The following is a 22,439-nucleotide window of genomic DNA, read 5'->3' as shown; positions in this document are numbered from 1 at the left end:
AAGGACTCTCACAACCTTTGTTTATTCTTCTTAGGCCTGGACCACAACCATACTACCTGTTCTATTTGTAAGGCCTTTGTACACAAGACCTCTTACCTAGCTTCTCTAAACTTGTATCTCGAAAATCAGCTCCTAAAGCATCTCGTGTGTGACATGGAAGCTACATCGGGCCCTTCAGGTGTACAGCAAGCTAAGAAGGCCAGGAAGTCTAAGCTTGATTTACCTGCTGCTCCCTCTGATTGGGACATCTGCCAGAGGTCAATGTTGGCCTGGAGACCATTCTGGAGTCAGTAGATGTGCCTTTAGCAGGTACCAGTGTGGAGGCTGTGAAAAACCCTACCAGCATGTCCTGTGGGGAAATGCAGGTGTCCGACTTCGGTACAGAGGGGGGAACCAGAGCTCATTGTGACTAAAGGGCCATGTGGCATTACTCAGATCATAGTGCGAGAAGATGTTCCTACCAACATTGTAGAGTGTAGGCTGACGTCAGGCCCATCCACCTTCCACCAAGTGGAGGTTCCCAAAAAGAAAAAAAAATTAAGAAAAAACATGTTTCTCCACCTCCTCAGGAACAACCACTGGATTGGCAGGCCTTTTCCCAAGGCCTGTTCAATGCTTTTATGGCTCTGAGACAGTCAGCTCTGTCTCTCTATTCTCCTTCTCTTCCTCTTTCTACTTCTCGAAAGAAGACTTCTGAGGAGTTTTCCTCAGATGATGACGATCCTCAGGGGATGACTCTTTGGCTTATTCAGTCCAAATTTCTTCCCCTTTGGGTTATGCCTCCCCAGAAGAAGAAGAATTTAATGGCACTGATTCCCCTGGGGAGGATATCTCATTTGGGGAAACAATTCTTAAGATGAGGGTTTTTTTCAAGTGGGATTGTTGTTAGGTATCAGACATCCAAAAAAGGTACTATGACTTGCTACAGATGGACTTCCCTTCCCCATCTGCCATACATCCTGTTCTGCCAGCATTCCTAGATGCCTTTGCTGCTGCTTCAGAGTGCCCTGATTCTCAACATCCAGCCCCCAAAAGGCTGGATAGATTCTATAAAGTGCTGGAAGACTCCAAATTCATATTCAAATGTCCCTTTGCAGACCCTGCTGCCATTTCAGTATCTACAGACAAGGCCTTCAAGGTGATACCCTCTACTTCCCTGCTCCCTCAGATAAGGAGAACAAAGTCATGGAGAGAGTATAAAAACAGGTTTATACTTCAACTACTCTGGCCTTCAGGGCCATTATTAGACCAATATGGCCAAGTATTCCTTCTCTCGGACACTGGCAAAGTACTCTCTGAGCTTCCTGACTCTCCCAATAAGGCTAAGCTTTCCTCCATCCTTAACTCCTCAGCTCAGGTTACACGGTATTCCATGAAGTACAACTATGATGCCATGGAGGCATCAGCTAGAGTGGCTGCATCTAGGTCAGTTCTGATGAGGTATTCTTGGCTCAGGCTCCAACCTTTGCCTGATGACATTGACAAAAATCATGGCTGCCCCCCTGGACAACAAGGCATTGTTTGGTACCTTTGCTGCAGAACTCAGTCTTTACAGGATAAGGGCAAGGAGCTGCAAGACCTGAGGCATATTTTTGTTTCCCCAGTGCCCAGGTTTCAGAGGAACTACCCTATCAAGCTCACTTTTGTTAGAAAGTCAGCCAGGCCCCAGTCTTCCAAAGGTAATAGAGAATCTAGGAAACAGTTTTCCTTTAAATCTACCTCCTCTACTCCCACACAGAAACAGCCCTTTCAAGCTATGTCATGTAGTCTGTGACTACCTGCCTCCCAGGCCATTAATTCCTGTATTCTTCCACCTCTCTCTTTCTCTCTCTCTTGGAAACAGATAACGTAGGACTCTTGAGTCCTGTCCATCATCTTGCAAGGATACTTTATGGTGTGGAAGACTCCTTCTACCTTCAGGAGTATTCCACAACCCCCAAAAGAACAACTGGAAGTCTTTCCCCAAGTCATTTCCAACATCCTTTCTCAAGGCACTATTCAGGTAGTGCCACCCTCCGATGCAGGAAAAAGGTTCTACTCCAGGATGTTCCTGGTACCCAGGAAGGATAGTCCTTGGAGACCCATTGTAGACCTATCCCATCTAAATACTTTTCTAAAGGTTCCCACCTTTCGTATGCTAATCTTACCCACCCTTCTTCCTCTCATCCCTCCTCAGGCCTTTATGGTGTCATTGGACATCGAGGATACCTATCTTCATATTCTCATTCATCTTCATTTCAGGAAGTGTCTTCACTTTACTATTGATTCCTTTCATTTTCAGTTCTGTGCCTTGCCCTTTGGATTGTCTATGGCCCCAAGGGTCTTCACAAAATGCTTAGCTCCTGTCATAGCCTTCTGCAAGCTACAGGGCATACAGATCTTTCCTTACTTACTTGACCTTCTTCTCAGACTCCAAACATCCTTCAGGAGAACCTCTCCTTCATGGTGTCACTGTTGGAGAATCTAGGGTTCCTGGGGTTCATGGCATCCACTATTCACATGCTCCCTTCAGCCAAGTTATAAGTTACACATGAGGAAATTCCAGTGGTTCTTGAGAACAGTATGAGTACAACATTCCCATCCTCTGGAGTTTGTTATCCCACTCCTGCCTTGCCTAAAAAAGGAGTTACACTGGTGGCTACAACAAGTGGCAAGTAACCCAGGCTTACCCTTGCAACCATCTCTTCCCACTCAGGAGCTGTACACGGATGTTTCAGACATGGGATGGGGAGCAACCCTGGACTCATGGAGGGTGATAGGTGTCTGGTCTCCATCCCAGAAAAGCAAGCACATCAGTATACAGGAGATGAGGGTCCTGATCTTTGCTCTGTAAATCTTCAAACCTCTTCTTTCCCTGGAGTTTTAAGATGGTCTACAGACAATACCACGGTCCTCTGGTATGTCAACAAACAGGGAGGGACAAAGTCTTACCTCCTGTACAGACTGGCTTTACAGGCCTGGGAGTTAGCTGTCCAGACTCAACTCTCCCTCCAGGTAGTTTACATTCCCTCAACTCAGAATGTTGTGGCAGACACACTGAGCAAGTCCATGACTCAATTCCAGAAATGGATGCTACACAGGGATGCATTTATGGACATGGTCCATTGATGGTATATACCTCAGGGAGATCTCTTTGCCTCCCCCATGAGTAGACAAGTTCCCAAGTTTTGTTCCAGGGTCCTAGATCCCTTGGCATGGAAGGTGGACAGTCTATCTTTCTCTTGGAAGGGTTGTTTCTTTATGCATTCCCCCTCCTCCTTACCACTTCTCCAAAAGGTCCTGTTGAAAATCGAACAGGAGCAGCCAAATATCTTTCTGGTGACTCCCTTTTGGCCAAGACAGCATCGGTTCCCCCTTCTTCTGCATTTAGCCAAGGGCAATCACCACAAGTTACCCCACAGAATGGAGCTACTCACCCAGAACAAGGGAACTTTAGTATATCCACAGATGTCAACTCTGCAACTGACCCTGTAGGTGATAGGGTTTTGATTACCTTTAGACACCTTTTTTTTTTGAGGACATGCTACAAGCTCTGCAGAAGGCCAGAAAACCCACAACTAGGAAATCTTATGTCTCCAAATGGAAAAGGCTTCTATCTGGTGTCTTAAAAAGGATTTGCAACTACTGCTAGTGGATGTTCCAGTGGTCCTGTCCTACCTTTGTGAATTACTGAAGAGTGGACTGTCATACTTCTCAGTAAAAGCTCATTTTTCTGCTATCTCTGCATGTCTGCCTGTGTCTCCTCCTTAGAGGTTGGAAGTTAAACTCTTTTTAAATGGCATCCTTCACATCAGACCACCAAGGAAACCAGTCCCTCCTCCTTGGAATCTCAACTTTGTCTTAGAAAAACTTACCTTGGCCCCTTTCAGCCAGAAAGTCCTGCTTCTCTGCAACGTCGCACCTGGAAAACAGTTCTACTTGTGGCCATTACTTCTGCCAGAAGGGTGTCTGATTTGCAGGCTCTGATGTCTTCTTCCCCTTCATGGTTTTCCACAGGGATAGGGTTTCCTTATGCATTAACCCCTTCTTTATGCCCACGGTGGTAAATGAGTTATCACTCAATCAGTCCATCAATCTTCCAACCTTTTTCCCTTCTCCTCAATCCTCTAGTGAGAGGATCCTACACACTTAAGATGTGCACAGGCAACTCGGGTATTAGTTGAATAAAACCAAACCAATTCATAAATCTGACCGCCTGTTTGTTTCCTATCACCCAGGGGCCTGGGCCAACCTGTTTCCAAGTAGACTATTTCCACTTGGATTTCCAAAACTATTTCTTTCTGTTATGTGGCTCATGGAAAGAATCTCCCCTCATCTATTAGGGCACATTCCACTAGAGCAGTGTCTTCCTCTGAGACCTTATTTAAAGGCTTGGACCCTTGTTTTATCCTGGAAGCAGCTATCTGGTCTTCTGTTCATACCTTCAAGAAATACTATAAGTTAGATGGCATTTCCAGGTCCAGAGCTGGTTTTGCCAAGGTTATTCTGCACGAGTTGTAGAGAATGTTTCTGCTCCTCCGCTAATTTCATCTTCTGCGTGAACTTTGGTATTCTCCCTCATGTTATGAATACTGCAGCATATGAATTAAAGGACATAGACTAGTTGGATAAAATCTTACCATAACCATACATGTCCTCTTCTATAAGCTGCCATATTACTCCCCCCCACCTTCCCCCTGATGTTTGCCTGGCCTCTAGTGGCATGTTTTTCTCACCTAGGATCAGGCTGATACTTTATGCGGCATTCAGTTATGAGGTCTGGTATGTGCCGATGTCTGTTTTATACCTGGTGTCACTTTATGACAGATGTACATTCTGATTCTGTGCAACATTGCACGTACCTCACAGTAGCACTAGACTTTTGTATACTGGCTGGACATATGGGTCAGCTAGCAGCAGACTCCCTTATTATTCCCTCTGTATTCATGTTATGAATACTGCAGCAAATAGAAGAGAAGGACATATATAGTTATGGTAAGATTTTATACAACTATTCTTTACTTTTAAATACATTTCCAAAATATTTCCTAACTTCTTAATAGTAAAAGCCATTTTCCACAAATTAGCATGTATTGTTTATTCATATAAACTGTAGGGTTCCTTGTTCCATATTCTGTTCCTTCTCTTCTGCACCTTCAGTTGTAGTAAGCTGCTTGCTAAAACTGTAACAATCAGCTTGGTAGCACTCCCACTCCCACAGCATGTTAAGTGTTTCATTGCTTCAGCTCAGCACTAAATGCAGTATCAGCATTAATTTATGCGTCATTAACAATCTTCACCTGCTGATAGCACCTACTGACAGTTTGTGCCCAGGACAACTGTCTTCTTCTCTCCACCCTAGTTATGGCTCTACATCAGAGATTTTCTGACTGTATGTCCCTATTATCTAAAAGGATGTGCACTTCTGGTCCTTTCATAGATTTATAGGTGTATATTAGCCTAATGGCCACTGGGGCATTTAAAAGCCTAGCCATGCAACCCATATGTATCCAATAAATTATTGTGCCTTAGACAGTATTTTAAGAGGTGTGTGTTAGGGCATGATTTAATAGCTGCCTCTGTCTGTCAGAAACACAGATGTCAGACCAGTGTTAAATTTCAAATTTCCCATCCACTGGTCCACGTTATACTTGAATAGGGTTAGAGAAGGGCTCTGCTTCACATGGTTGGGAAGTCTATCCCAGAGAATAAGGATTCTCTGAGATACATTCCTGCTCCTCTAATTTATCCTAATTAATTCACAAGCAAAGGTTAAATCCTTAAATCTAGTAGTTCTGGTGCAGTTTGTTTTGTGGATCTGTAAAATTCCATCAGAGCATGTTCCAAGGATGCCTTGTATGCCAGGCATAAAATGTTTCTCAGTAATCTGTAGCAAATAGAGTATAGATAGGGCTGAAGAGATCTGCATAGGACATTGTGCTTATGCCCTGTATTCCTTTTTGTGAGGAATATTTGCAGACATCCCAGTGTTCAGATATCTACCAAAGGAGGTGCTATACTCAATTATGAGTCTGATGAGGGCTGAGTACACAGGGGCGATGACTTCTCTGGACCTAGATGGCATGCTCTTACTTATAAGTCGAGTGACACAGAATGATTTTCTTAGTACCTTAGACACATGTTGGTCGAAAGCCACCAGGTTACTATAAACATGAGTCCCCAAATCTCTGACTAGTGTGTCTACTTTTAGGGGTGTTTTATCAATGAGGTAGTTTCCCTGGGTGGATGACTTCCCAAAAGGTATTTATTTCCCAAAATGCATTTCTTGGCATTGAGTTTTAAGCCGTGGCTTTGACACCAGTCATTTGTCTTTGTTAGACCTTCTTGTAAGATGTTAGTATCTTCAGGGGTTTCTATGATTACTCTTAGCTTACTATCATCTGAAAACTTGGTAAGCCAGAGGCCCTTGACATTGACCTTGACTTCCAAGAAGTAGCTGTCAAAGAGGAGCAGACCCAGCACAGTGCACCTGGGGTACTCTACTAGTGACCAGCCTTTTTGGGGAGATGGTCTCTCCAGTCCCAGCTTCCTGGGTTATTATACAACTATTTAGAATGTCTGCATGTATTTATTTTTTCTGGTGTATCTTTTTGATTCATGATGCTGTCTTTTTTAGCTGAAAAGCAGAAATTCATGTACCTAAGAAAAGTCAGCACAGTATGGAACTAGAGCACTTAATGGGATTCTGAAAGTTAGCCAGAAGATGTCAAATTATTTCTTAGGATTATGTTTCACAGAAGAACAACAAAGCCTCTGTGGGAAAAAAAAACTGGTATTAGTTCGGAGCAGATGTTGCCAAGGGAGGTGGGGCATGTCTACCACATTATCAATGAAATAAGTTGATGTGTCTTGTCAAATTTGCCAACTCGTTCAGAGCTTTGGTCATTAAATGATGTGTCCTTCTTCCCATATGGAAAGTTGGTGGAAGGGCCTCACTACACATGGCAAGCTATAGCAATAGTCTGATTTCTGCAGATTATACAGATTGGAGACTAATTGTAATGTGGGACCCTGTGGTAAATCACACAGTTGGGCAAGTGTAAGGAGAGCATGCCAACTGGAAAAGAGAACTGGTATTCCTAAAATGTTAGGAGTAGTTTAGCACATTTAGTTTTAAATGTTTCATTTGTACAATAACCAAACTAATAGCAGTTGTTTGATATGTGCTGTGAAACTTTTCAAAGCTCAGAAATGTAATTCTAGATAAGGTTGCTTTTTTAAGAGAATAACTGATTTCCTGTCTATTTTTCTCATTTACAGTCAAAAGAGATCAGCTCCCCAAAGTGCAACTACCATGGAGATATGGTCTGTGGAGAGTGTGTCTGTCATCCTGGCTGGTAAGTGGAAAGCCTTGGACACTTCCTCTAAATCTTGTTTTGATTACAGATCTCTAAAACCAAGCAATAGTTTGTCAAATAATAGCATAAGGAACAGAAATGCTGTGCCCATGTAGGGAGGCTTTAGTTAATTCTGAATATTCTGAATTCTAATCAAGTTGCAGGAAGTCAGTTTGAAATTCCAGCCATCTTTCAGTTTAATGTATTAAATAAAGTATGTGTTCAACATGATGGCTTAAGTGTGTGTGTGTGTGTGTGTGTGTGTGTGTGTGTGTGTGTGTGTGTGTGTGTGTGTGTGTGTGTGTGTGTGTGCTGTTACAACGAGAATAAGTTTTCTGTAGCCACACTGTAGTTGCAGTTTCACAGTGGATGCTATGACTGAGTGATAGTTTTATATTAATTTTATGTACAAAATTTTCCAGAAATAGTGAACCTGCTGATCAGCCTCATTGTCCCAGATGCATACAGACTGATCACAACTCAGGCCTTTTTATTGACATTGTCATGTAGTGTCCACAAGCAGCAAACTTACAGCCACACTTTTTTCCCTAGTCCCTTCACAAAATAAGTGGACAAGCAGGATTCAAAAAAACCCTGTCAAAATAACTTTCAGTGTTATAAGCGCACTGACAGAAAAAAAAATCAGGTAGGTAGTCATAGGTTCATAGATTAGTACTAGGCTAACCCCCATGTAGGCTATTATAAGCCTAGCCAATTACCCCATGTCAGAATCAAACCCCTGCACCTTGTGTCTATAAGGTTAACAATTTAACCATTATGCCAACCTCCCACCCAGTCATGAAGTATATACAAGCAATACAGATATTGCTGGCCATCCCAAATTAAAAGTTTTAGTCACACATTTCAAAGTTTACACAAGTAATACATATTTTCCTAAAAAAAAATCCCATTTAGCTAAAAAAAAAACTTTGTAGCTAAAAACAGCAGTGCATGACAGGAAACTTCAGATACTGTAAAAAAATGATAGATGTTCTTCATCTCACATTGCTGCAGTCATAACCTGTGGGTAGTCCGCTGTCCTCGGTCGGCCCGAATCCCAAAGTGTTAGGCTGGCGTCGGTCATGGTCGCTTAGATCTGATATCAGTACACCGTGGTACTAAAGCGCATGACCGACGTCATATCCTCAGTCTTTCTTGCCGCATGGTCCGAAGCAGAAGCAGCGGTTGCAAGTGTGAAATTTTATTCTGAGTTTCAGACCGAAGACCAAGTTGGAATATTTTTGTCTTTTCTTGCCTCAGTTAAATCCGGATGTCAGAAAAAGTGAATAATTGTATTTCTTGTGGGAAACAGATACCTCATAGGGATTACCACTCTCTTTGTATTCCTTGTTTGGGGCCTGATAAATTTAATAAGCGCACCATTAAACGTAGGTTAGATTGTGCTAGGCTTGTCTTTGTAATTACAATATGCCGTCGGATCCTCCGGAAGTCGTTGAAATCCAAGCAGGATGAGTCGTCCGTCCCGGACGCCGGTTCTTTAGAAACCACGGTGGAATCTATGGATCCGGTCGAGGTTTCAGTTGAGTCTCAGGGGGAACCTTTAGTTTTGCAAGATGTGGCCTCTCAGGAGTCAGGTCAGGCTGAGGGGGCCTCTCAGGTTGCTGTGCTCCCTTCTTTGCATAAGGTGGTTAGGCCTTCTCCCTCTGTCTCTAAGGTACCAGCAAAGGCCAGGCCTGGTTTGTCTTCCTCTGGTGTCAGTCCTAGTTCTGCAGGTTCTGTGCCTAAAAAACACATGCTTAAAATGGCAGAAGATTTGATTACCTTGATCAGAGGTTCTATGCCCCCTCCAGATAAGAGGCCTAGGGTGGAGCCAGAGGTGGAAGGATTGGAACATTCTTCAGATTATTCAGAGTCTTCGGCTATAGACATTCAGGATTTTCCCCCTTATTCTGATTCTGACGCAGAGGATTCTAGTCCTTCTGCTTCCCCTCCAGAGGATTTTTCTTTTTCAGAAACCCTGCATTCTATGAGGGAGCATTTTAAAAGGGAAGGTCAGGATTTCTCAGATTCCCGAAAGAGGCTTAGGGAATTCTTGTTTTTACCATAACATAGGCCCTTGGCTATACCTCCGGTTTTGGATGTTGTGCAGGATGTTTTCTCTGAGGCTTCCCTTAATCCAGACTCTTTGCCTCCTGCCCCGGTTAAGCCAGACAGATATTACAGGGTGCCAGAGGCTCATTAATATTTGTATAAGAGCCCTAGGGCTGACCCAGAAACTATTAGCCAGGGACCTAAAGGTGTCAGGGCTTCTGTTGTAAAGAATCCAGTTCCCATGGATAAGGACTCTAGAGCTCTGGATAGGTGGGGTAAAAAAGTGTATACCTCTTCCACTCTTGCAATGAGGGCTTTAAATTGCCAGTTTCATATGCTAAAGTACCAGAATTTTCTTCTTAGTCAATTGAAATCTAAGGTGGATGCTTTAGCAGAGGGCATAGAGTGTAAAGAATTACAGAATTTAGTTCATGCCTCTGATCAGGTGGGTAAGCATTCTTTGCAGTGTGGTTTTGATGCTTTGCAGGCCTCTTCCAGGGTGGCTGCCACTGGATCAGTTATTCGTAGGCACGCCTGGCTTAAGGATCAGAACTTGTCAGAGCATGTTAAAGCTCGAATTCTGGATGCTCCTCTTCACTCTGAAGTTTTGTTTGGTTCTCCTGTGAAGTCAGTCTTGAAGAAAATGGAGGACAAAGCTAAGTCTATGCAGACTGTTAAAGATTTTTTGCAGGTGCAGCCCCCTAAGTTTAGCAGAAATTGGCCTACTAAGGGATGGGCTTCCCCTTCCTCTGATTTACAGTCTAGGGGCAGATCTAGACATGGTAGGGGCAGAGCTCATGCACAGGGTTCTTTCAGGCCTAGGACGTGGAGTTCTTCTGCACAGTCTACAGGTGAGGGCAGGGGCCAGTCCTTTCGTAAACAGACCCAATGACCTACATCTTCAGCTGCCCGATCCTTCCTGTCTGGCAGCTCCTCTGGGAGGAAAGTTGGCACTTTTCAGGCAAAATTGGCTTTTAGTCACCCAGGACAAATGGGTGTTGGACATTATAAACCGAGGCTACAAGTTTTATTTCCACACATTGCCCCCTTTCAAAGGCATGCCAGACGTTCCTCCTCTGCAAAAGGCAGAGGCTCACAAACAGATTTCTTTACTTCTTCAAATGGGAGCTATCCAGCAGGTCCCCCCATCAGAGGTGGGCCTAGGATTTTATTCTCGCCTGTTTCTTGTACCAAAGAAAGGAAACACTTGGAGGCCAATTCTGGATTTGTCTATTCTCAACACATACCTGGCCATTCCAAAATTCAAAATGTTGACTTTGCAACAACTTCTACCTATGCTAGGCAAAGATCACTGGATGGTAACTCTGGATCTCAAGGAGGTTTATCTTCATATTCCTATCAGGCCAAGATGCAAGAGATTCCTGCGTTTTCGGGCTGGTACTTTACATTATCAGTTCTCTGCATTGCCCTTTGGCTTATCTACTGCGCCCAGGGTGTTCACAAAGGTTCTGGCTCCGGTGATAGCCTTCTTACGGTTAAGAGGAATACAAATTTATCCTTATTTGGACGATTGCCTGATTCTTGCTCAAGACAAAGACAAGCTACTTCACCATCTTCAGTATGTTATGGCAGTGCTAAGGTGCCTAGGGTATTCTGTGAATGAAATAAAGTCCAGTCTAGTACCCTCTCAGGACATGTGCTTTCTGGGTGTGAGACTGAATACAGCCTCTCAGATGGCGTTTTTGACCCCGGACAAGCAAAGAAATCTTACCCTTTACTTCCTAATTTTTCATAAGGACAGGGTCTCTTTGCGTACTAACCCTACATTCATGCCTAAAGTGGTCTCAAATGTGGCCTTGAACCAGTCTATTCATTTGCCTACTTTTTATGCTGATCCCCAAAATAAAGGGGAAAAGATTTTGCACTCTTTGGATATTCACAGGCAGTTGCGTTATTATTTGAGCAGAACTAAAGGGTTCAGACAGTCTCAACAGTTGTTTGTTTCTTTTGCTTTGGGTTCTCAGGGAAAACCTGTTTCTAAACAAACTATTTCTAAGTGGATTGGTCATTGTATTGCTTTTTGTTATTCTCATCATGGTAAGGAGATTCCGGCTGGAATCAGACCTCATTCCACTAGGGCTACTGCCACTTCTACTGCTTTTCTGAGGGGTGTAGCTACTAAAGATATTTTGGAGGCAGCTACTTGGAGTTCAGTGCACACTTTTTCTAAACATTATCATCTCCCTCTTTATTCAAAATCTAGGGCTGGGTTTGCCACTGCAGTTTTGCAGGGCATGTTAGCAGCTCCCAATGCTTTATGATTTTGCCAACCTCCCTTTACCTTTGCTTTGGGATTCTACCCACAGGTTATGACTGCAGCAATGTGAGATGAAGAACATAGTACAGTTTTGTACCTACCATAAATGTAGATGTTCGAAGATCCACATTGCTGCAGTCCTCCCTCCTTCCCCACTGTAGTTTAGGGTGGTTGTGTGGTTTGGGTTGTAAATATTGTTTGTACATGGGTGGTTGGATGTTTTCCTGTTTTTTGGCTTAGGCCTTTCTTTTTATGGCCTTCTGACATCTGGGGCAAGAAAGACTGAGGATATGACGTCGGTCATGCGCTTTAGTACCAGCGACCATGACCGACGCCAGCCTAACACTTTGGGATTCGGGCTGACCGAGGACAGCGGACTACCCACAGGTTATGACTGCAGCAATGTGGATCTTCGAACATCTACATTTATGGTAGGTACAAAACTGTACTTTTTCTTAAGCGGGAAATACAGTTTTTAGTTAGAAAATAATTTTACATAATATGTTCCTGTAAGGGAAATACATTGTGTGTGGAAAGGTTCCCCAGCAGGGACTTTACTTCCAGAAATGAAACTTTTTGCAGCCCATGTGCTGCTTCTTCTTGAGGTGAAAGAAAGTCCTGAAAACAAACATTTGCTCTGGTTGCTGATTTCCCTCCTTGAGGCTAGTCACTCAGCAGTCAGAGTGAAGGAGTGGGAGGGAGCCAGAGCTTTGTGAAGCTGGTCAGTTTTTGTATTCTGAGCAGGGTATAACTTATATAGCCTAAAGGTTATTACAGCAATAAGGAATTCAAATATCTGTTGTTATGAGTAAGTGCAACGTATACAGTTGTACTTTCTTCAGTCATCTTATTTAAGTTAAAAAATATTTTGTAGTATCAAGCTTTTTAAATACTTCGTGTGACTGTTTGAATGTTGCTGTTTTTTATTCCCATGTAGTCTTTTTGTGATTTTGTCTTGAATGAGGTTTCCTTATCATAAAGATGCCATTTGTGGTCCACCTATGGTATAATCTACCAGAGAACACCACCTTGCCAATTTACCCTTATAATTAGCTAAGTATCCTAAGGGTAGATAAAGCAGTTGTTGGCCACTAGAGAGATATGGATGTGTTCTCAAATTGCAGGAGACAGATCCTTGTTTGACTGGTCTCTGACCTGAAGTGAATTCCTTTTCATACAGGACGTTTTCTTGCATGAAGGCAATATCTCTGAATTTTAGGTAGAATTCTAGCATAAGGGACAAAACAATGGTTAAATGGTGCTTCATAGAGGTAACTTGGCAAGTAAAATATTTAAATTCTCAATGAATCAGACATTTTTTTTCTTATGTTCCATAATGATGGCCTGCAATTCATAATGGAGACATGGTTTGATGAAAACATTTGTCCTGCTTGGTTGTAACCATACCAATGTCCTCATTGCATACTTCCTTAGATTTGAAACTTTCAGAGGAATAATACGTTTTAAATCTGATCTGACACGACTCATGTTCTATGTGGTCAACTGTCTCATTTGTATTCATCCTGCATGAAAGGAAGAATTAGAGAGATCTCCTTTTCTATTATTCACAGGTAGTTTCAGGATTTTTCTGCAGGCTTTTTTTTTGTTGTTGTTGTTGCAAAACTCCTCATTGTTTTATTGCTGGATTAGTGAAAATATGGGATATCTGCAGTGTTTGGGTCAATACAGTGTTTATTATCAAATTATGGTAGGCTCTGGATTTCTTCAGGTTATTTTCTCTTCAACTCACTAGTTTGGACACTTGTAGGTTGTTTTTTCTGGTCAGATACTAATGGAGTCATTTCAGCTTAGGGCTCCATTTGACATGATCACCTGAACTTGAACTGGTTGAATTAATGATTCATACAAACGTATGACCTCTAACTAGATTCTCTGATTCTGCTAATTTCTTACAAACTGCTGGACTACCCCTTTAGGCCAGCTAATGCTGGCCTGCAATAGGGCCATTTTTGAAGTTCTTGTTCAGGTAACATATGTTTAAGTACATCCAAGATGTGCTGGCATTTGAACAAGTTGGTATGAACAAGAGCTGGAATAAAAGTGAAGACATACTGGCCTTCCTGAGGACAAGCTTAAATTCAATGACCATTTCCAGATCTACCAATCCAGTGTCTTGTGCAGCAAGGAAAAGTTATTTCCCTCTGATATTTCTACATTCTAGCCTACCTTGAAAACTCAAATCCTTTTTCTGTTTCCTTTTGTCAAGTTGCCATATCATAAATTAATTTTGTTGGCTGTATAAATTTACTGAGGGCAGCAAGTTAGGAGGAATACTTGCAAATGCTAATGGTAATCAACATGTTCATAATGCATTACATATGTTTTGAAACTTGTTCAAAAATAATTTAAGGACAAATTTGGGAAAATCAACAGTAACAAATTTCGGAATAGTGAATTTTCAGGGAGTTTGATGATACATTCAACTTTGTAAAATTTTATAAAACTATTTGCCATTATATTCAGAGAAGATTTTAATTTTAGTGCAACTTTGCTGTGTGATTAAAAAGTTGTTCTGAATTGTACTGAATTATACATATTTACTTGTAAGAAGATTTATGTAAACACTTCTTTTTGTGATACATTCTATTTAAAAAGTCAATAGAATGTATCATCAGAAGCAATACAACTTTCACAGAACAGGTGCTTTTGCAGGAGCACACCCCTCTGCACCCCCATATAGATGCAGATATACTGCTGTAAGTCAAAACACCCAAATGTCAACATTGTTAATGTCAACTCATACCTCTCAACTCTACAGATTTTCGCAGACTGTCCAGATTTTGGCCTCAAACTTTTGATCCGTTTTTCATAAAATTGTGGTTTTCTGGCAAATTAGTGGTACATCATTAAAGATTGAAGTTTGAAAATAATAACATACATTTGAGTTTCAGACTTCATATCCTTCAGAAAATTCATGCTAATGCAAAACCTGCTATATTATCAACTTTCTTATATTATCAACTTTCTAAGTTTGTAAGAGCAATATTTAAAAATTGTTCCCATTTTTGGACCTTTGTCCTTCTTTTATCTATGGCTTTGTCCAGATCTCTTGTTCTAAGAGGGTGAGAGGTAATAGAAGAAAAATGATGATGCAATGCACGTGCTTCAGCTGTCCCCCATACCACCTTACTCTTGTATGCTAACCTTATCCCTACTCCTGCCTCTAACCCTACACATTATGTTACTAAAACCACCTTTCACTTATAGTACCACTATACAAGACAAAAAACACAGAACACCTGCACAACATCAAAGAAGCAAAACAGTAAATCTGTCCCCTTATTTAACCTTTACCCTAACCCCTGAACATTGGCAAATACTCACCAGCCACTATAATTTTTTTTAAATCAAAATTCATCTTCCTGCATAATCCTACTTACAAACAGTATAAAAATTGAGCGTTCACAAACTTTTGAGCATTCAGTCACATGTGCTTCCAACATTTTATGCTTTCAGTGTTTTTTACCCCCCCAAACCTTTTCAGTCAAATGTGCTTTTAATTATTTGAGCCATAACCATATATGTATAACATATACCTATATCTATATATATATATATATATATATATATATATATATATATATACACATATATATATATATATATATATATATATATATATATATATATTATCAAAGCTTTATATATTTATATATATATATATATATATATATATATACTATGCTATATGCTATAACAGAATTGCCCGCTTTGCTGCAAGTTGCTCATATAGAACTCATCACTGTACTGCTTTGAGACAGATCCACTGGCTTGAACTGCCCAACCTCCTAACCTACAATCAGCTCTGCCTCTGTCATTCTATCTATTACCTCCCCAATAAGTGTCCTGCCCTCAAAAACCTAGTACAACATCACTCAGCCAAAAGGCCTCTTAGATCATCAAGCAAACTACTACTAGACATCACCAACAGCTACAATAGCTTTGGAGATGCACTATATAGTAGTTCAGTGGCTAAAAAATGGAACTCTGTTCCTACAAGCATTCAAAACACATCATCCAAAGCCTCCTTTAAAGACCTCTTCAGGCAACATCTCAAGGAAAGTTGGCAGTGCCATGATTGCTCCCCAGGCTAGTGAAAGCGGATAACACATACATACAAAATCTAGAGCACATGATAATAGTTTTCAATCTTACTCACAAACACTAGCTAATCTACAATGTATGTACTGTACCTGTGTACTATGTATGTGTTCTACCTATGTTCCAAATTTCAGCTGTACACCACAAATCTATTAATTACCTTTATTTTTAAAATTAATATTTTTTTGTTTGTTCTCTTCACTGTAACTGTTTATGTGCCACATACCACTGTAAAAACATGTCTCTTGTAATTTGTGTGTATACTGATCATGTCTAAATAACTAAATATGTCTGTAATTTTTCTTTGTGGAGTTTTTCTCCCCATGCCTCTGCTGAAAAAGAGCCTTTTCGGCTCAGTCAGACACCCCTGGTTAACAAATGTAAAATAAATAAATAATAAATAAAATAAAATATATATATATATACATATATATATATATATATATATATATATATATATATATATATATATATACGTTCAAGACATGGAGGATACCATTTTGTGGTAGACTGTGTAAATAGTGTAAATGTATAATTTTTTTTTCTAAGTCTTTAAAAATCCTTTTGTGTAAGAACTTTAAATATCTGTGTTTCAGAGGGGGAGAGTAAAGATTCATAACTATTTCTGCCTTTCCTTGCATTTAGAAAAGGTGTTTGTTTTTTCTTGCTCCCTTTGTGAAATTAGAACATGAACTACCTATGTAGGAATTTGAATGTTATTGCTGGAGTTTAACAGAGGCCCTAGACAATCATCATATAACAATTTATGTCTTTAATGGTACTTGTTCAGAATGATTCATTGTCACAAAAAAGAACAAAACTAAAATTTACTTCAGCCTGTTTGGAAAGATTATATTAAGCGAATATTAGGAAAGATTACCGGGCTACGTTTTCTACAAAATATCTTCCATTTCATGGCAGAATTCCAGTGTCAGTGGAAAACAGTGGTGTCATATTTTAATACACTGTCTTCTTCATAATACTGTGAAAATAGGAGTACTGTCCTCTGCTGGATGTGATAGTGAAGACCAGGAATAGACTGACATGTACCATGGTCCTACCTTGAACTGTTGAACTGGAGGATAGAGGCGACGCCACATTTCAGACATTTAACAGAAACTGAAAAGAAATCTGATTCTGGTCATGTGGTGTAAGAGATCCTGTTCAGAAGGTAGACATAACTTACTAAAATTCTTTCATAACTCTCTAAAGGTCCTGAAGTAATTACTGGAAGATTGCTTAGCCAGAACTTTCCATAATAGGTGGATGGATGTAAATGTTTATTAAGGTGGCCATATGTGATAAGGTAAAGTCCAGTTTCAACATGAAGTATTTTTGGCCCTTATGAATTTTTGTTTTTGTTTGTCTTATGATGTAATCCTTGGTATTGTAATCAGAATGTTGTTCTTTGTACTCTGTATTTGTTGCATTGCCTTCTGTGCTCAGATGCCAACTGTAAAGGATCACATAGCATCAACCTACTTGCTTAGTTAACAAAGGCTAAGTAATGCACTAATGGAAAAACAAGGCAGCAACCCACTGGCAGCTTAATAAGTATTTATACCTGCTCTTAGAAAGCGTTACTAAAAGATGCTTCAGGTGACAGAATATTTCCCAAAGGGTTAGTTGGTTGGGTGGTTGATTGTGTATTAATTAATTAATTTATTTATACATTGTTAACTGGGTTAGTCAACTAGACCACTGGCCTTTTTTCCTGGGTAGATCTAAGGTGATATTTATACTAAGGGAAATTTGTTCAGAGCACTGGGGAATTTAAGGAGGGGAATTAAATACAATAGTGGCAGTTGCTGGAGAGTGTTAAGGCTGTGAGCTGTAGTTCCTGTGGACACATGGTTCACTTCTCTCAGCCCTCATTTATCTGTGTGACCTTGAGCAAGTCATTTAACCAGACATTGCTCCGAAAAGGAACTGTGTGTCCAGTGGATCTACCTGGTTAACAAATGGTTATTATTATTATTATTATTATTATTATTGTGAAAAAGATATTTTGCTTAAATAACTTCATGTGTATATTTGTCATATTTACATTTATTTTTAAATATTGCTCTTACTAACTTAAAAAAATAGATAGAACAACAGGTTTTGCCTTAGTATGAATTTTTTTGAACTCAAATGACTGTCATTATTTTCTGATTTTTACCCTCAATAATTTGCCAACAATTTGCCAGAAAAAACACAATTTTATGAGAAAAACACAAAAATACAGGGTAAAAATCTGGACATTGCGAACATCTGTACAGTTGAGAGGCATGAGATACAGTTCACAGTTTGGGAGTAATTTGCTCACATTTTAAGAAATAAAATGATCTCTGCATTTCTGGAATAGAAGTTGTCCTCTGACAGACCAATTGTAGGAATAACTTACTAGCTTGTAAGTGACTTTGGATATGATTCGTTATGGTTTGAGCCAGCATATCAGTACCCAGTGACTGTGTTCACCAGTTAGAAGTGGGACTCAGAACGTAATCAGGTAATAACTGCAAGCTGTTGGTCAGTGCATCATTTGTAAACTCAAGTAAGTGCTCCAAAGAAAGTTTAATAAAACATTTATAATAGTCCCACAGCTTCTGCTGCAACGACTGTGAAAACATGGGGGCTGTCTGTAGCTGAGCTTGTTCCCATCCTACTTGCATTGCAATGCTACACTAATCTGAATATCAGTGCTCAGGTCTTTTCTTAAATGAGCTCATGGAACTTGCAGTGGCGGCTGGTGACTTCAAATCAAAGGGGGGCTGCAGGAGCCAGCTGAATGGGTGGGGTCAAGGGTAAGGGGTGTGGCCAACAAGAAAGGGGAGGAGCTATGCTCAAAACCACAAAAACTAACTTTAATTAAATATACTCCCCTGGGTGGCATGGCAAACCATCATTATGAGAGTCCAATCAAGACAAAAATAAGTGTAGAAGAATACAAATATTTCAATGCATTGGCTGCATGACAGCTTACTTAATATCTAGATGGAAACAAAAGGTTGTGAGGCATGAAAAAATAAATTACTTTTTAAATACATTACTGGAATGCCAGTCAAAATCAAGTGCAAGCAAAACCAGAAGCACTCAACTCAAACCACTTCTCCTTGCACTGCAGTTCTAATTATAATTTATATTCAGCTTTATTAAAGTGCCAAGTAACATGCTGAAAGTAGAAATCTCTGTGATGCCCCCACTTGTAAAAATGTTTCTTATCCAAAAAAGACCTGCTGCCTGACAACTATCTACTTGTTTCATGGGGAAAACATGTAAGTAAAAAATGAAAAGCAAACAAGAAACAAGCTCAAGATACATTGCTTAAAGGATTGCTGTACAGGTTATGGACCACACATGATTGGCATTATGTTTAGTTTACGGGTAAAGTCTGTAGAGATGACTGGAAGTCTCCAACAAGTGTAATGAGCTTTTTTAAAATAATGGAATCCTGTCCTTTAATACCCAAGGCTTATACATTATCTAGTCAAGTATTCTCTGCATGGCAACAACAGAAAGGCTTTCAGTGTTGGCAATTCTTTAACAGTATGCTTATTAAAGCTTACTTGCATCTTATGATCTCAGACAAGCTTACGTTATGGTCATTAAAGCATTGCTACTTAAACACAGAGCAACAGGCACTTTGAGTAATAAGCATAAATCAACAGTACAAAAATATGACAGAAACCAGACCTTTCTGCAAAATCAAGGACAGATGAAAAGCCACTGTAGTACTTGTGTCTACCTTGGATGGGGGGGGGGGGACGACACACTGCACATTTACACTGCATAACTACTCCTCGCCTTGCTTGGACACATCCAGAGTCAGTACATGGTGGAGTGGGGTGCAACAAGTATGTCACAATTTGAAATGTCTCTGGCTGACTGTGATGGCCCTGACACGTGTCATACCTCTCAACCTCAGAGCAAGAAATCTGGACAAAGCCATACACAGAAGTGGGACCAATGCCCACAAATAAGGACAATTTTTAAATATTGCTCTAATAAACTTAGAAAGATAATAGAATAGGTCTTGCATAAGTATGACTTTTCTGAAGGGTATAAAATCTGAAACTCAAATGTCTGCCATTATTTTCTAACTTCCGTCTTTACTGATTTGTCACTAATTTGCCAAAAAACACAATTTTATGAAAAATTGACCAAATGTGATGCAAAAATATAAAATAGCCACACAATACAGCTGGGAACCTGTCAAAGAAGGGACACTTTAATATTAGTACTGCTAACTTGAGCAGCTGACAAAATAAAAGAATCTACATGCATTTCAAGTAATCTATAACTTTGATTATTACAGTTATTTCTTAATTGGAAACCCTCCATGTTTTCTTCCAAAATTGCTATTTTGCAAAGGGATTATTAGGGGGAAGAGCAACATTTTAAGCCAAAATCGGAGACAGTTGAGAGGTTGGCTATGCCTAATTCTATAAAGCAATTTATTTACATGTACCTCTCAACCTGTTAATGCAGTAAATCTGAACAAGGCCAAATATACTGGGGGAACATATAAACAGTACTAAAAATTGCTCTTGTACAAATTGAGACAGTTGATAGAATAACAGTTCTTACTTTAGCATGCATTTTTCTGAAGGTTATGAAGTCTGAAACTCAGTGTATCATTATTTAGTGACTTAATTTCTAAATGATTTGCCAGAAAACTACAAATTTTATGAAGAACAAACCAAAAATAAGAAGCAAAAATCTATTCATTCTTTGAAAATCTGGACAGTTGGGAGGTATAGTTCAGCTGGGCCTGTCTGAGTTTGCTGCCCTTCCCCCCCTGACAAAATCACGGTTGAAGAGCCTCTGCAGCCATTCCTATGAACCATTACTTGGCTATTTCACTCCATTTACCATAAACACTAATGTGCATACTGCTTTACTTGTATGATGAGTTGGACTTCATTTGAAAGTTTTATTTTGTATTTTACAGCACAAACACTAAGTCATCTACTAAACAAAGCAATGCAGTCTCACAATGAAAACTTAGCATTAAAACTTCTCTGCTCTTGAAACTCACATTCATTGAAACATCATTGAAACCCACATTCAAAGAAAATACATTTTGCCAGTGGCAGATAAAGATTAATTTTGGGCTGTTTTCAAATCATAGGCCCCTTGCATATGAAACATACATGTGCTCTTTGATACACCTTCCTCATTGTACTAAATTATATTCCTTGTACAATATATTACAGTTGTTAGATTTAAATTTGTTTTGAACATTTTTCCAGTAAACAATGAAACAAAATGCATGCACCCATAATGACAAAACTGCCCAGTTCAGAACATTTATCATAAAAGTCTACTCAGACTTCCAGTCCACCATTATCAGTAAATATGCACAATTCTACAGTCCACCATTATCAGTAAATATGCACAATTCTACAGTCCATTATCAGTAAATATGCACAATCCTACAATCCATTATCAGTAAATATGCACTATCTCTGAAGAAGTAAAAGTCATCTAAATAATTCCACATTAAAGAAATCTGTAACTAATGAAGAGGTTGCTGCTAGCAAACACTTTTATATTTCATGGTTTCATCGAAAAATAAAGTGCCTGTTGCCCCTCAGGAATAAATTGCCTATATTACATTAAAAAAATGATAAGCTAGTAATATTGCAAGAGGAAATGGATGGCAAACTGATAACAAACTCATAGTTAGTATCTTCACCAAGGAGAACATTCTCAGTACAGCAGCATCCACCCCTTGTGGGAGTAGAACCCACAGCCTTCTGCATCAAAGACAAGTACACAACTTGTTGTGCTATTAACAAGGCAAACCAACTTCACTTAAGCAGCACTAAACTTCTGTTCGCCTGCAGCTCTCAGCTCCTTGTAAAATCTGCTCAATACTCAACTTTGCAGCACAGGAAAACTGGAAAAAGCCAAAATGTATTAAGCCCAAAACCAGGGACACAAACATTGCTTGTATAATCTTGGAAAGTTGCTAGAACCATACATTTTACTGCCAAGCTCCCTGTGCAAAACAGAGCAACATACCACTACGCCAAATCAGCTGCTTTGTAAAGAGGAAGACTGAAACTTAAATGGCTATCATTTAGTGAATTCAGTTCTCACCATAGCTGTCAACCTCTTAGTACAAAACACCTGGACAAACCCAGTAATGAGGGAATACAGCCCTCAAACATTCAGTGAATTCAGTTCTTGCCATAGCTGTCAACCTTAGCACAAAAGACCTGGATGAAGCCAATAATGAGGGAATGCAGTCCCAAAAATAGGGACAAATTTCAAATATTCATCTTATAAACTTAGAAAATTGCTAGAATAAAAGGTTGTGTTACTGTGTATTTTCTGAAGAACATGAAGTCTGAAATTCAAATGCCTGTCAATTTTACTGCTGACAGAATAAAAACAATTTTCAGCAGAGACCCAGGGAGAAATACTGCAGACACATCTTTGTAAAATGACAGGGCACCAGAGCAAATCCACACAAACACAGGGAGGAGATGCAGACTCCACACAGAAGGCACCCCAGCTAAGAATCAAACCAGAAAACCTATAGCTGTGAGGCAACAATACTACCACTGCACCATCAAATATGCAAAGACTTAAACATTCAGAAACCTGAAGTCTGAAATTCAAATGCCTGTCAATTTTATTTAACATTTGTTAATCAGGAC

At 39.9% G+C, this 22,439-nt stretch overlaps 1 protein-coding gene across 4 annotated transcripts in view; it reads left to right on the top strand.

Moving 5' to 3' along the window:
* ITGB4 (integrin subunit beta 4) overlaps positions 1-22,439 on the top strand; it is a 1,147,860-nt gene that overhangs the window by 612,278 nt on the left and 513,143 nt on the right. For all 4 annotated transcript variants that reach the window (XM_044084971.1, XM_044084972.1, XM_044084974.1 and 1 more), the window contains exon 12: positions 7,261-7,337. In XM_044084971.1, the coding sequence (XP_043940906.1) occupies positions 7,261-7,337 (77 nt within the window). The remainder of the gene's footprint in view (positions 1-7,260; positions 7,338-22,439) is intronic.

The sequence above is a fragment of the Protopterus annectens genome, chromosome 10.part0, assembly GCF_019279795.1.
Source record: "Protopterus annectens isolate FY-2018-M chromosome 10.part0, PAN1.0, whole genome shotgun sequence".
Taxonomy (NCBI): domain Eukaryota; kingdom Metazoa; phylum Chordata; order Ceratodontiformes; family Protopteridae; genus Protopterus; species Protopterus annectens.
The sequence above is the reverse complement of the archived record's forward strand: the minus strand, read 5'-3'. Positions and strand labels throughout refer to the sequence as shown.